General features: G+C 44.9%; 1 protein-coding gene across 1 annotated transcript in view; it reads right to left on the bottom strand.

Annotated features, from left to right (window-relative positions):
- Nucleotides 1-12,729, bottom strand: part of MYO1H (myosin IH) — a gene marked incomplete at its 3' end in the record, with an annotated part of 16,452 nt that extends 3,723 nt beyond the window's left edge. Inside the window, exons 1-25 of the mRNA XM_080355639.1 lie at nucleotides 12,577-12,729; nucleotides 12,333-12,448; nucleotides 11,728-11,926; nucleotides 11,127-11,207; nucleotides 10,511-10,690; nucleotides 9,996-10,094; nucleotides 9,556-9,669; nucleotides 9,126-9,197; nucleotides 8,460-8,579; nucleotides 8,040-8,107; nucleotides 7,613-7,718; nucleotides 7,359-7,439; nucleotides 6,813-6,904; nucleotides 5,333-5,427; nucleotides 5,073-5,119; nucleotides 4,762-4,842; nucleotides 4,190-4,295; nucleotides 3,822-3,939; nucleotides 3,425-3,538; nucleotides 3,093-3,169; nucleotides 2,645-2,713; nucleotides 1,918-2,002; nucleotides 1,176-1,335; nucleotides 564-647; nucleotides 10-103 (exon numbers count right to left, since the gene is read on the bottom strand). Of these exons, the coding sequence (XP_080211765.1) occupies nucleotides 10-103; nucleotides 564-647; nucleotides 1,176-1,335; nucleotides 1,918-2,002; nucleotides 2,645-2,713; nucleotides 3,093-3,169; nucleotides 3,425-3,538; nucleotides 3,822-3,939; nucleotides 4,190-4,295; nucleotides 4,762-4,842; nucleotides 5,073-5,119; nucleotides 5,333-5,427; nucleotides 6,813-6,904; nucleotides 7,359-7,439; nucleotides 7,613-7,718; nucleotides 8,040-8,107; nucleotides 8,460-8,579; nucleotides 9,126-9,197; nucleotides 9,556-9,669; nucleotides 9,996-10,094; nucleotides 10,511-10,690; nucleotides 11,127-11,207; nucleotides 11,728-11,926; nucleotides 12,333-12,448; nucleotides 12,577-12,702 (2,584 nt within the window). The 5' untranslated portion in view covers nucleotides 12,703-12,729. The remainder of the gene's footprint in view (nucleotides 1-9; nucleotides 104-563; nucleotides 648-1,175; nucleotides 1,336-1,917; nucleotides 2,003-2,644; nucleotides 2,714-3,092; nucleotides 3,170-3,424; nucleotides 3,539-3,821; nucleotides 3,940-4,189; nucleotides 4,296-4,761; nucleotides 4,843-5,072; nucleotides 5,120-5,332; nucleotides 5,428-6,812; nucleotides 6,905-7,358; nucleotides 7,440-7,612; nucleotides 7,719-8,039; nucleotides 8,108-8,459; nucleotides 8,580-9,125; nucleotides 9,198-9,555; nucleotides 9,670-9,995; nucleotides 10,095-10,510; nucleotides 10,691-11,126; nucleotides 11,208-11,727; nucleotides 11,927-12,332; nucleotides 12,449-12,576) is intronic.

Here is a 12,729-nt window from a genome sequence, read left to right as displayed (position 1 = left end):
TGTACTCACTGAGCCGCGTGTCCAGAAAAGGCTGGTTTATGCTCTGCACGTAGCCCTCCTTCTTCCCTCGGAAAACAGCACTTGCTACCACTTTTTGCTCTAACTGTTTGGAGAAGAAAGAGTCTTTACTGTCTTAGAGTTTCTCCATCAGTCACATCAGCAGATAAAACATTGGCCCTGCACAACATCATCCTTTCCCTCATTCAGGATCTACCCAACTCACACTGCATTTCTTCCAACATCTTTACGTTATTCCTGTACTACACCAAATAAAGGGGTAGTAGGGACTAAAAAGTCCTGCAGATTTTTCTTATTTATGGATATTTTCTAATTATATGGAGTGCAGTTTTAGTGCCATAAGATGAAGACCTGCGTGTCTGCAGAACTGACATCACAAGGGCCACCAAACACACACTGGACTCCGGGCTCAGGAGCATTTGCTCTGCGGGGGGGGCGCTGGCCTCTCAGAAGCTGCAGCCTGTGTTTTGGGCACTTCAGAGAGCAGATATTGCACGTGCACAGCACGTTTTAACTCGCACATTCGCCTTCCATATATTAGTTACCTGCACTCTCCTCTCAGCAGTAACACCTCGGCAGTATTTCCTTACTAGGTTCCTAATGCAGATTTTCTGTAGCATCTCAGATGTCTACATAAAAGAAAGGGAAAAAAGTTGTGCAAACAGCTCCTGCTGCAGTTCTAACAAATACACTGTTTTTCACATCACAGTTCTGTTTGGGTTCAAAGTGTCATGGGATTAATTTTCTTTTTAATAGAACTCATTAGTTTATTATTTTTCTTGTCAGTGCATCTTCCTTTCTGCTAAAATGAAAAGCACAGAGCTCCCTCCTTTCCCTTGGAAACTTCAGCAACAGTGCCATTATTCCCACTCCCACCCTTGCCCAAATACACAGAAACCAGGGTCCAGGATCAGAACAGACTATTTCAGCGGGAAGGACCTAAAACAATCATCTAGTCCAACTGTCTGACCGATTCCAGACCGGCCAAAAGCCAAATCACATTGTTAAGGGCATTGCAGAGGATCTCGGGGTCTCCCGAAGGCTCTGCCATCGCAGCCAAACACAGGACAAGCCGGCAGATCACCGTGCCTTTCCTGCACAAAGTGTGCACACAAGTGGCACAGGACAGAGGCCGCTGTCACTGCGGCCACCCTCACCTCTTCCAGGATGGAAGGAGGCTGGAGCCAGCTCTTGTCCAAGACGTTTTTTGGAACGTGGTCTCTGAGCTTCATGAGGTAGTTGTACTGCACAAGCCGCACAAATTCAATGTTCTCTGCGCAAAGGGGTCTCTTCCGATTGATGAAGCCTTTTATAAATCTATAGGACATGTTCAAACCAGAACTGGCACGTTATATGTTCAGAAATCAACAGAAACAAAATAAGTCACAGAAAGCACGCAACAGGCTGACAGATCACTGATGTTAACTCAGGTATATTGTCACCTATGTTACAGGTATGGAAAGCTTAAGCTTTATAATATTCCAAACATTAACACTTTTTTCCAAGTTCTTTTGACCAAAATACAGTGTTTTGGAGTTAAAAAGGAAGACCAGCTCTACTTCTGATGCAGCATTCAGGAGCTGTGTTTAAGAGTGTGGAGAAAGATCACGTATGAAGAGGATGGTCAGGCTCACAAAGAATTCGTTTGGAGATCCCTTGTACTGATATAAACCAGCAGAGCAACAGAAACTGGAGAAACTCAGAGAACTCCTAAAGAGGTGACAGACATTTCTGATCAATCTCAGCCAGCCACTGCCCTCCTAACTACAGTGACAACTTTGAAATGGGTGTGAAGGAGACAGTTTTGACTCGCTGTACTGTCAGCCCTCTGACTTGTCCAGAGGCCACCACCAGGCTGGACGCCCCCGCTCCCCAGGACCACCACCCAGCCATAGTTACTTCCTGATGATCTGAACCGCCCACGTCCTCTTCTTGGCCTCCTTCCGCGCCAGCGCTCCTCGCCAACACGCCTCCAGCTTGATAGCTGCAAGAGTTCATCGGGTCCTTGTGTTAGTATCGGAGGTGCTGTGCCACACTGTCCTTTAAATTCACATTGCAGAGGTTAGAACTGTCTCTTCTGCAGCTCTTCCCACCTGAGATCTTTACAGTAAGAAGCTTAGAACATTTTCTTCTCTGTCTGTGGTTGAGATCTGGCACCACCTGCACTGCTCAACATCAAGGCAGCAGCAGCCCTTGTCACCATTCAGCCGCGCACTGTCCCCTGCATGCCGCAAGCAGCACATCTTAGGCGCTGGCCTTTGAGTACACAGCATTATTTATCAGCCCGTCCACCATGATAAGAAGAGGGTTCGTTTCCCCAGCGGTTAACGAGCGATTCCTCAGCAGCGCAGGCGACACGCACAGCAGAGGGTGCTGCCGCCGCGCAGAGCGGCTGGCACAGCGCACGCCCGAGTGGGGCCAAGAGCAGCACAAGCTGTGAGGAGCTAAACCGTGCCAAAGGCACCTCTGCGAATGCCCTTTGTGCCACTGTCACCTGCATCTGAGCCAAACACCCACAGCTCCACAGGGAAGCTGCCAGTGCTACCTGCAGCAACATGGATTCCTGACCTCCCAAAGCCGGAAAGCACAGTCCTAAGAAAAGAATCCTTGATTCCAGAGCCTGTACCTGCTTTTCTCTTCTTCTGGTATGCTCTCTTCCCAAGGCATCCTTTATATTTGGCCTGTAGTCTTGAAACTGGCAAAAAAAGCAGAGATATTGCTCGTATCTATAGGATGGCAGCATTCAGGAGCTGTGCCCCCAGCAATCAGACACACTAGGACCAGACGGAGGAATCCGAGTCCCAAGGGAAAGGTACTTAGTGCATCCAGACACCCACTAACAGTTACTGGCAGGACTGGGGAGCTCTGAAGGAGATGCTTATCCAAAACTCAAACAATATAGCTAGTGATTTCTCCTCATCCTAGAAAAAGATTCCCAGGTTTTCCTTGGACTCTGCAGAGCTGTGCAGACCAGGGGTCTCAGCTCTCACCATGGTGCATCTGCTACATGAACCTGGAGCCCAGAAACACCATTCACCCAGTTTATATACAGCGAAAGGGAACTGGTTCCATACCCAACAGGTGCTTTCTGTATTCAAATGCATCTTCAGTAGCGAACAGAGTCTTTGGGAACCGAATGAATATTTTGGTTCTGAAAAAGAGACCATGAACAGCTTATTCACAGCGAGCCTTTGTTTCAGCTGCACTAACCAGGCTCAGAGTCCTCCAGAGACCACTCAGTTCACATGGTCGAGCAAGAGCCAAGCTAAAGGGATCTATTCACACCACCACATCTTGCAGCTCTGCAGGAAGGGCCACACAGTGCCTTGCAGTCACAGACAGGACAGAGGATCAAACACAGCAAGCACTGTCCAGCTGAGATCACAGTCAGAGAAAGGAAATTTACCTTCCCAATTTGTATTCCTCAGGCTTGTAACCAATGTGCTTGATGAGCCTCTCCACACCTTCAGCTGCTGGCCCATGCCAGTGTGGCCAGGTAGCTGGACAGAGCGATTTGTACCTGAAACATCAACAAGACAGCAACACAAATGACTTGATGCTTGAGGAACCGCTTCTGAAACTTCTCCCCCCCAATTCCTACTGCTTTATTCAAGGCAAAAGATGCCACAGCAGATCAAAATGGATACAGATAAAAGACACACAACGGTTATCTGTGAGGCAGAAGAGTGTCTGCTGACACTTCCACATCTGTCGCTGGGACCTGACATTTACACAACCCTTGTTCTCAAGCCCTCGTGGGAGGGCAGATTTACCTGGCTAAAGGGCAAAACAGTTCCACCTACCTTTGCAAGAAGAGCTCATATTTCCGCCGGTACGCAAAGCCGGCTCGTCTCACTCGCAAGTGCTCCATCAGGCCCAGGTATTTCACCTGATGTCGGATCAGATAATCATCAAACTTCCCTGTTGCAAGCACACACATTCACTGGTAAATAGTGTCCATATAAGCTCCCTCACTTGTCCATGTATTGGGACAAATAAGGAAGGAATAAACCCCCGAGTTACTCAAGGTGACAACTGCTGCTAGCTTAACTAAGATTTATATATATATAAAAAAATATATATACAGCATATATATATATATGCTGTACGTAGCTACAAGCTAAAGTCTCTTGCACTTAATCTCAACTGTGTCTTCAGCCCCACGTCTTACCAGGCTCCTTGTTCTCGTTCGGTTTAATGCACCGGACATACGAAGGCTCCTTGGACATCAGGATTTCTATCAGGCTCGTCAGGCTGTTTTTGAACTGAGTTGCAACCTAAGATGACATTGAAAGAACCTTCTTAACTTTGGAACTCATCACTGCAGTAACTGAAACCAACTCATTCCTTGCACCCATCTGAAGTGAAAGGCACACGTTCGTGTTAGTACCACTGAGCTTTTGAAGCACCGTCAGTCACCAGTTACCTGGACAGAGCGCTCAGCTGGGATATTTGAACCCCTGCCATGCAGCTGGACGCGCAAGGCAGCCCTTCAGAAACAAACTACTGCTGGATGCATGGCACAGGGCTCATTTCAATAGGACACATTAATTACAACATTAAGGTCTGTCACTGCTAGCTGCAGTCTCAGCAACATCACTGTTCAACTACCAGGAACCTTGCAAGGGTGTCACACCAGCAAAAAAATCCACTGAATTCAGGACTAAGGACAGGAGTGGTGGTTAAATCAAGATGTGGGAAGCTGAGTTTATATTCAAAGTTAAGAGTAAAGATGAAACTCACAGTCTCTGGTCTCCTCCTGTTGTCGAGTTCCGATAGTAAAAAGCAGTCTCTAATGATGCCATTTTTAGAGTTGCACAGCACCTGAAACAGAGTAAGTGAAAAGCTGCCATATTTAGCAGCCAGGCCATTCCTACTGTGGTGCTTCTAAACTTGAGCAGCACAGCTATAAGGACATGCATATAGATGCCTAAAGAACATTGCTAAGGAGAAATATTTGTTCTTGTTTGCTAGAGATTGAATACATCTTCTGCAAAACATTTCTGCTTCAAGCAAGGTATATTAAGAGAACAGCATCCCTTTTTTGCTCTTACCTCTTTCAAGTTTCTGTACAGTAGATCATTATTCTTCTCTAGAAATCCTGGAGGAAAAAGAGAGGGCTTAATTCTTTTGGAGCCTACACACTTTAGCACAAAATCTGGACACTTAAATCCCAGAAATTCTCACTGCATTCACTTTTAAGACTTCCAAGTAACAGTACCTTCAGAGGGCAGGTATTTTGTAATTATCTTCACATTAAGTTATTATCTACCACAATGGCTTAAAAGCTCAGGCAACTTCCACACGCACTCACCAACAGCACAGTAAGTGACTTCTCCTGCATAGTGAAGGAGGCGGAAATCCACCCAGTCGATGGATTTCCGTGTTTTCTGGTCCGCAAGCTTGCGACTGGAGGGGAAAAAAAAAACAAAACAAAACACAACATACCAAGAGAAAAAGCAGCAAACAGACTTTCTCGCCTTGTAGAAAGTCACCTGTGCAAAACGCAGCTGTAGGACAGCTGGAAATCTAATGTTTGTTCCTATCGATGTGGCACATTATACAGTCATGGCCCATCATCAAGTTATCATCTCTGTCCATTGTGAACAGCTGGCAGCAGAGAATGGCAGTCAGCAACCAGAAACTCCTCAGAATATCCGTGACCTATCCATTGCCATTTGGCAATGATCACCTTTCCCAGATGTATCAAGATTTCCTCCTGTAACATCTATTTAAATACATTCTCGCTGCCTACATAAGATCACCAGCTTCCTCCATTTCAACGTGAAACCAAGGGGGGAGGATTTTTTGGAATATTTTGCTCTAGAACAAGAACCTAAATACAAAGCAGAAACCAAAATCTTCAAGAATAGCAGGTAAATTTAGAAAGCAAGGACTCCTGGCGGGGGGGAAGAGCAACTTAACAGTTTAACTTTCAGCTTTATAAGCAGTCACTGACAGCAGAGTTGTGTGTCACAACAGCACATTAGTACATCAAAATTTCCTTCCAAGAGTATTGCCAAGCATAGATCCAATTTAAGCAGCTCTAGCACTTCTATTTAAAGCTTTTAATCAGGTAGAACATTAAGGCACATTGTGGTGACAAGGAACTTGGCTACAAATCTTCCACTTGGCTGTGACGAACTTCAGAGATGTAGAAACGGTGACAATTCAGCAGCGTGACTCTGAATTAATGGCTTGTCAAAGCCCTTCAGTAGCTCCTGTGGGGAACTGCCAGAACAGCCCCGCACCAACGTGCTCATCTGCCACCAAAACCGAACCCGAAAAGACAAGAGAGTACTGACCACAATGCCACTCGTCTGAGCAGGAGCATGTTTCTTCCCTCTTCATACCCAAACCTCACACATATCAAAACAGACTCTTGAAAAATATCCATGTACCCCTCCCAGCCTGGGGCACCAGGCTCCTCTTCACAATATTTTCAGCTTTCCCCAGAGTCAGTGGGGGACAAAGCCACCAACAGCCAAAGCCATTGAACCTTCATAAACCAAAATCATGAGCCAAAGCCACCTAATCTTTAGTCCCCAATTGTAGTGTAGAACGAAACCAGACTCAAAGAGCAGCACCACACTAGTAAAGAGACAGAAATCCCCTCCTTCCCCAGTATACCAGGTCATACCCTACCAGCGTAGCACATCACTGTGTTAGACAGTGGATGGGCTGCTTGATTTTCATTGGTACAAAGTAAAAATTGCTCCCTCCCCAATACTCTGTTATGGGTAAGAGATGGAAATAGTTTCCTCTGTGATAGGATACAGAGCATAAATGCATACGTCACGAAGTGGGCATGATCTCCTACTTTCTCTTCCAGCTTTTCCAAGAAGCTCAAATCGGTTGCTTCACCAGGTCGTAAGCATTCTTCATCCTGGAACAGCAGACACCGGATCAAACATTGCCCTGAACAGACAGCTCCCTCCTTGCTGATACTTAGTGCAATGGACGTCTGGCTTTGGGTGGCTGTGAAGAAGCACTCCTGGTGTTCTGCTGTCTCCCTGCTTCTTCTCAGAAGGATCCCGAGACCCTGTTGCTGGTCACTGTGTGCAGCTTCTTTCTACACCTCAGCATCTCCAGGCAAAAAGGGGAGAGAATGGCCCAGATCTGCCTTCTCAAGCTCTAGCAGCAGCACGCTGCCTTTAAAACCCACAACTCCAGCAAGCAGATCATCTACCTTAATCTTCTGGGTCTTTGATTACAATGTCTATTTGTCTACATTCTGAATAATGCACACCCAGCACATAATTAAAGGAAAAAATTATGATTATGGACCATCGCAGTAAGGCACAGGTAGGCATTTTAAGTAGCACAAGCTCTGTTCTTACCAGAATGGAGATTATTCCTTTATGCTTCTGCTCAACCAAGTCACAGATGATCTTGTTGTTAAAATATGGAATTGGTTCCCACTGGAAGAGGAAAAAAAAGATGACCAATTTTAGAGGAAGTTCTTTTCTTTGCCCACATGAAAAACGCAAGCTCAAAGAACAAAAAAGCAGGATGCCTTCTTCATTGATGATCAAAAGCGTTCAGTGTCATAGTAGTTCAAAGACAAAAGGGTGGGGGAAAAATAATAAGTTACCTCTATTCCTTCCAGTTCATATTCCTCCTGCTCTGCTTTCAAGGTCATCTCAATCAACAGCTGCTGGAGCTTCTCATTGCAGTAATTAATGCAGAACTGCTCAAAGCTTCAGAGTGGTTAAATAAGCATTAGTTTTTTTATTTATTTCATGGACAGTTTTACTTCTCCCACCACTACCAACCACTTTCCAGCCAACCAGCCCGCTGTTGTGCACACCCAGCCCATGGATTCCTCCCACACTGTTTTATCAGTGGCTCCAGACCAAGCTAAAGCTTCCCCCCAGGAGTTCTGCGGACCCTGGGCACTCGGACATTGCAGTCGCCCACAGTTTGCTTTGCCGGGATAAGACTACACTCAAGAAGCCACACAGGACATGCCCACACCAGCCTAAGGACAGACCACCCCACGCCTCAGGAGCTGCTGTTACCTATTTGTGTCCAGCACTTCAAAACCATAGATATCCAGCAGGCCAATAACTGTTTTCCGAGTTGAATCCTGTTAAAGACACGGTTGCCCTGTAACTTCTGCTGTAGCTCATGCTTTTCTTCCCTGCACAATTCATGTTGTTTCTTCCACCTAAATTTTAAACTTTCTCTTTGAGAGCTTCACGTCACATGCCAACAGAGTAGCCACTTTAAAGCAGGTAATGAACTTGTAAAACTATTTAATGAACCACCTTCCACATCTAACTGAACAGTTTCCAGCTCAGTGCTGTGAGATTCCCCTACATCAATTATCAAGCATCCAAACTATTTGGTGATGAGAGCTGTAGGGCACCACTGGAGGAACTCTGCTCAACATGTCAGGAGCACACAGTATCTAGGAGGACACTAGACAAGAAACCAACCTTGTTGGCTAGAGAGCCGTTAATTTTGTTGACTAGCCAAGTGAAAGTTCGTCCGTAAATTGCCTTTGCTACTGCATCCCGAGCACAGAATGCCAGATCCACGTTCAGTGGGCTCAGGACCTAAAAAATACATAAAGGTATACCAGAAATGATAAATAACACAGAAGATCAGAACAAACCTCTGCAAACTTCTTCAGCCACAAGCCAGCAGGATTGTGATACTATGTTTTGGAAAGTGCCAATTTAGACAAATGGGGAGAAGTATCCTGACTTCCTTTTAGTTTTATTTTACTAAAGCTGGTACAAAATGCTCAAAGAACAGTTTTTACCAGTGCTTTTCTCTGTTTATGCAGCCCAGATACCCAAGAAGCACTCTAGGGACTGAACAAAAGGGAATGGTTTGGCTCAAATACAGGACTGCCTGCAAATGCCTCTTTCTGGCTTCTTAACAGTTACCACCTTGTTCAGCAGTAAAACTCTAACACTAGGAATATGTTTTAGCTTAATTTCTCAGGCTAGAAGACAAAGGTGATACAGAGGAGGAGAGAGCCAGTGAGAGCTGTCTGTTTTTACTGTAACACTGCTGGGAACAGAGCTCCTCATCTGTCACCACCAGCAGCTGGGGTGGCTCTTGGCTGCCTGGGGTTACTCAGGACTACTCGATACCTCTTCAGATCTGGCTTCAATCTTGCGATGGGTCAGAGCTTCCTGCAGAATGGACAAGTGCACACCCAGGAGCTGCAGAAAAAGAAATACTTGCACTCAGAATATGGCCAGCAGGAGATTGTTTAAATAAGCAATGTTATGCAATCAGTAGGGCATAACCCCCACCAGTCCATTCCCATTAATTCCAGGGAGACACCAGCCTTGGTAGATCTCAGTTATATTTATCTTTAAGCAAAAATAAGAAAGGAAGTTTCAAAGAGATATTCTACAGAGAAAAGGGACCCTACAATTCAAGATGGTTTATAACAAGAGCTGGGTATTTATACAGCAATCCTTCTGCTTTTAGGAACAGATGTTTTTGTCTTTAAGAGGAAAACCCAGCAAGGTTAAGGCTTCCTTCATAGTGTCAGTATTCCCGGTGCTGAGATACCTTTGAAATCCATTTGATCTGCGTGCCATCGCGAATGATGGCATGGCCATTGCTGTCTTCTTCAAACTGAATGTTCCCGAGGTGCAGGACACTAGCAACAATTCCAAAGAGATGCTAATAACAAGAGATATACCATTAGAAAACAGGTTCCCACGGCTCCATGGGACAGCACTAATCTTTCCTACAGAATATTGGCCACACTGAAGGAGGCAAGTCAGACAACCTGCTTCAGAGATACACTGCCACCAGTTGCCATCACGCTGTACCCAGTGACAGAGCTCTTCACCCACTCGCTCCCTCAATCCCCCTGAAATTATGTCCTATTCCATCCTTAACACCTCTCCCAAGCAAGACTGCTTCCAGCACTTCTAAGGAAAGAGAGCAGCACACTCCTTAAGTACATTCCCTTTGTTAGGCTCAGTTCCTTTCAACATGCATACCTCCAGATCTTTTTCAGTAAAGTCAATGATAGAAAAAGCTTTGCGGACTATTTTCCAGTCATTCTTGTCATTAATAGAAAACACTTTGGCACATCGACCCTACACAGTAAAAGAAAGATGAATTAGTACAATTCGTTGGCAAAGCACTTTTCTTATCAGCAACAAACATAGCATACTACTGGGCATACTGCTTTTCATTCCCAGTTTCCTCAGCCTGCACAGGTGCAGTCTGCAACGAGCAAGTTTATTTCGCTTCTGCTAATCCTGAAAGTGGCTTGTTTGATCAGATCTTTAAGCTTATACTTAAAGATTCAGGCAACTTAAAGCTTTGAGCTTGGATAACGACTGCCATAAAACGGCCAAGTTTTGTGAAGAGCCTGAGCTTGCAGCCATCTTCCATTTTTATGGTAATAATACCTTCTACCTGAGTATCCTTAGTGTGCAAGGAAAGCTGCATTTGCAGTCCTTACAGTTTGAGATATAAGATACAGAGAGAGGGACAAGCTCTCACCGACCTGGATGAGATATGCGTACTTCTGGGGGTTGCGCTCCAGCCCAAGCCAGCAAAGAAGATCCTTGTCTCCACCCTCTAATAACTGGTAGAAGATATGGAAATTCCTTTCTCCATGATTTTGGTGGACAACTCTGGATTTCTCAATTAGGTAGCTAAGGATGTGGCCTCCCACTGGAGCTCCCTGGCAGAACAAAGCAACCAGATCAACACCAACAGATAAAAATAACATCACTGTGATGGCTGTTCCTCCGCATCTAGGAACAAGGAGCAGTGCCAGAAGCACATTTCTGCTGTTACTCATCTGCCATCTTGTGTTTAAAAGTTCACATCCAACAAGAGTACAAGCTGTAGCTGAAGAGTTTGTTGTCCTTCTAGTGTAACTTGTGCTTTACAACAATCTATATTAGCTTTCTACTGAGCGCTGGCAGTATCGCCAGTAATACAGGAAGCTTTCAGGATGCATAACCAGTCACTTTACTCGCAAAATGCAATGCCTGTAAAAATAGGGTCAGAAATCAGCAGTGTAAGTCTTAATAAATCCTGTGCTGCCTGGTAAGTGTCCAAGAGGTTCACTGATACGGCTTGTTTTAATAGCGGTCCATTAAGTTTGTTCTCACCTTAAAATCAAATTGAATATCCATGTATTTCCCAAATCTACTCGAGTTGTCATTCCGCAGAGTTTTTGCATTTCCAAAAGCCTATGGGTAAAGAGGTGGATTAAGTCACTTGTCATCTTACCGAGAACCTGACACCCATGATGGGGCAAAGTTCCAGTAACTAAGACTTGCTGCATCAGCTGAGTCCTCTTACTGAATTTAGTGGGACTAAAGAAAAACAAATTAATGTATTTCCCTAGTTTAATGTGGAATTCAGCTAAACAAATTATCGCTCTTTCTTATATGACCTATAACTGAAGCCACATGGAACTGTTGTCTGGTGCACAGTTACCTTGTACTGTCGGGTTTCAGCTATCCTCCACCATAAAACCCAAGTTTAAATTTCTAAACATTAAGTAAATATTGAATCGCAAGCATTCTTTCAGAGGTTGTGGTGCCAAGAGGCCAAATGTATGTTATTATTTATGTTGCATATGCAGGCACAAAATCATGTAAAACAGGCCATTCCTAGGTGCAGATGTGTAGACTTGGAGAAAAGTTTTGTGCAGGGAGGCCATCAATGCCAACTCTTCTGCATTTTGTACCATTATGAAGTTTTTACCTCCAGAACAGGATTGGAAAGTAACAAACGATCGCGGACGATCTGCAGCTGCTCTGTAGTTGGACAGGTCACTGCGTAATACTGCAAGATCTTCTTGGATGCTTCAGTCTTCCCAGCGCCGCTCTCCCCAGAGATGAGGATGAAATGGTTGTTGTACTCGCTGCACATCACCCGGTAGGCATTGTCAGCTATGGCATATCTGAACGAGGATCACAAGAAGCGTTCAGAGGAGAAGCATCCATTAGAAGTAGCAACATGAGGCAGAACATCAAAGGTTTTTCAGAATTACTTATTCCTTGTCTAACTTTATAAATATTGTACACGATCACAGAATCATAGAAATTAGGAGAACACACTGAGTACTAGTCTGGACAGTTATCTTCAAGATAACTCTACCCCTACAGTTTCCCAACGTGACTTCGGCAATTATTTTGTTTCCTTTTTGTTCTTACAGTCAACTAGAAGACAAATACATCCTTTCCTACTGGAAGATAAGAACATCAGCATTCACCAGACCTAGTGACTGCGGATACACATCGTCGTTGCTACATAGCATTACAGAAAAAACCCAGTTTATTGACATGAACTGAAAGGGTTCTACTTACAGATGTGGTGGCAGTTCAAAAAAGTTGACCCCTCGATAAAGCTGCATCTGTGTCACTGTGTAGATGTCCAGCTCTTTGTAAGGGTTGACAGACACAAGAAGAGTACCAATATATGTCTGCAGGGAGAAAGAATGGGAAACCTGCTCCATCACTACAATGATACACACACATATATGTATATGCAGCACATTCGGAGACATTCCGTCTGTCACAGGCTACATGAATCCACACAACAAGCACTCACATAGATGAGATTCTCTTGGTATCGCTTGCGAAGGTTGTTCAGGAAAGCAGCCTCACTGGTGTGGGAATCCAGAAGCACAAAGTCCTGCACCCCGACCCTGTCCCGGGCTATCAGAGCCCCTTCCATGTTTGCATCAGTGTTCTCTTCCACTTC

Source organism: Nesoenas mayeri (genome assembly GCF_963082525.1).
Source record: "Nesoenas mayeri genome assembly, chromosome: 17".
NCBI classification, from domain to species: domain Eukaryota; kingdom Metazoa; phylum Chordata; class Aves; order Columbiformes; family Columbidae; genus Nesoenas; species Nesoenas mayeri.
Note: the sequence above shows the minus strand (reverse complement) of the source record. Positions and strands in the feature narration are given on the sequence as shown.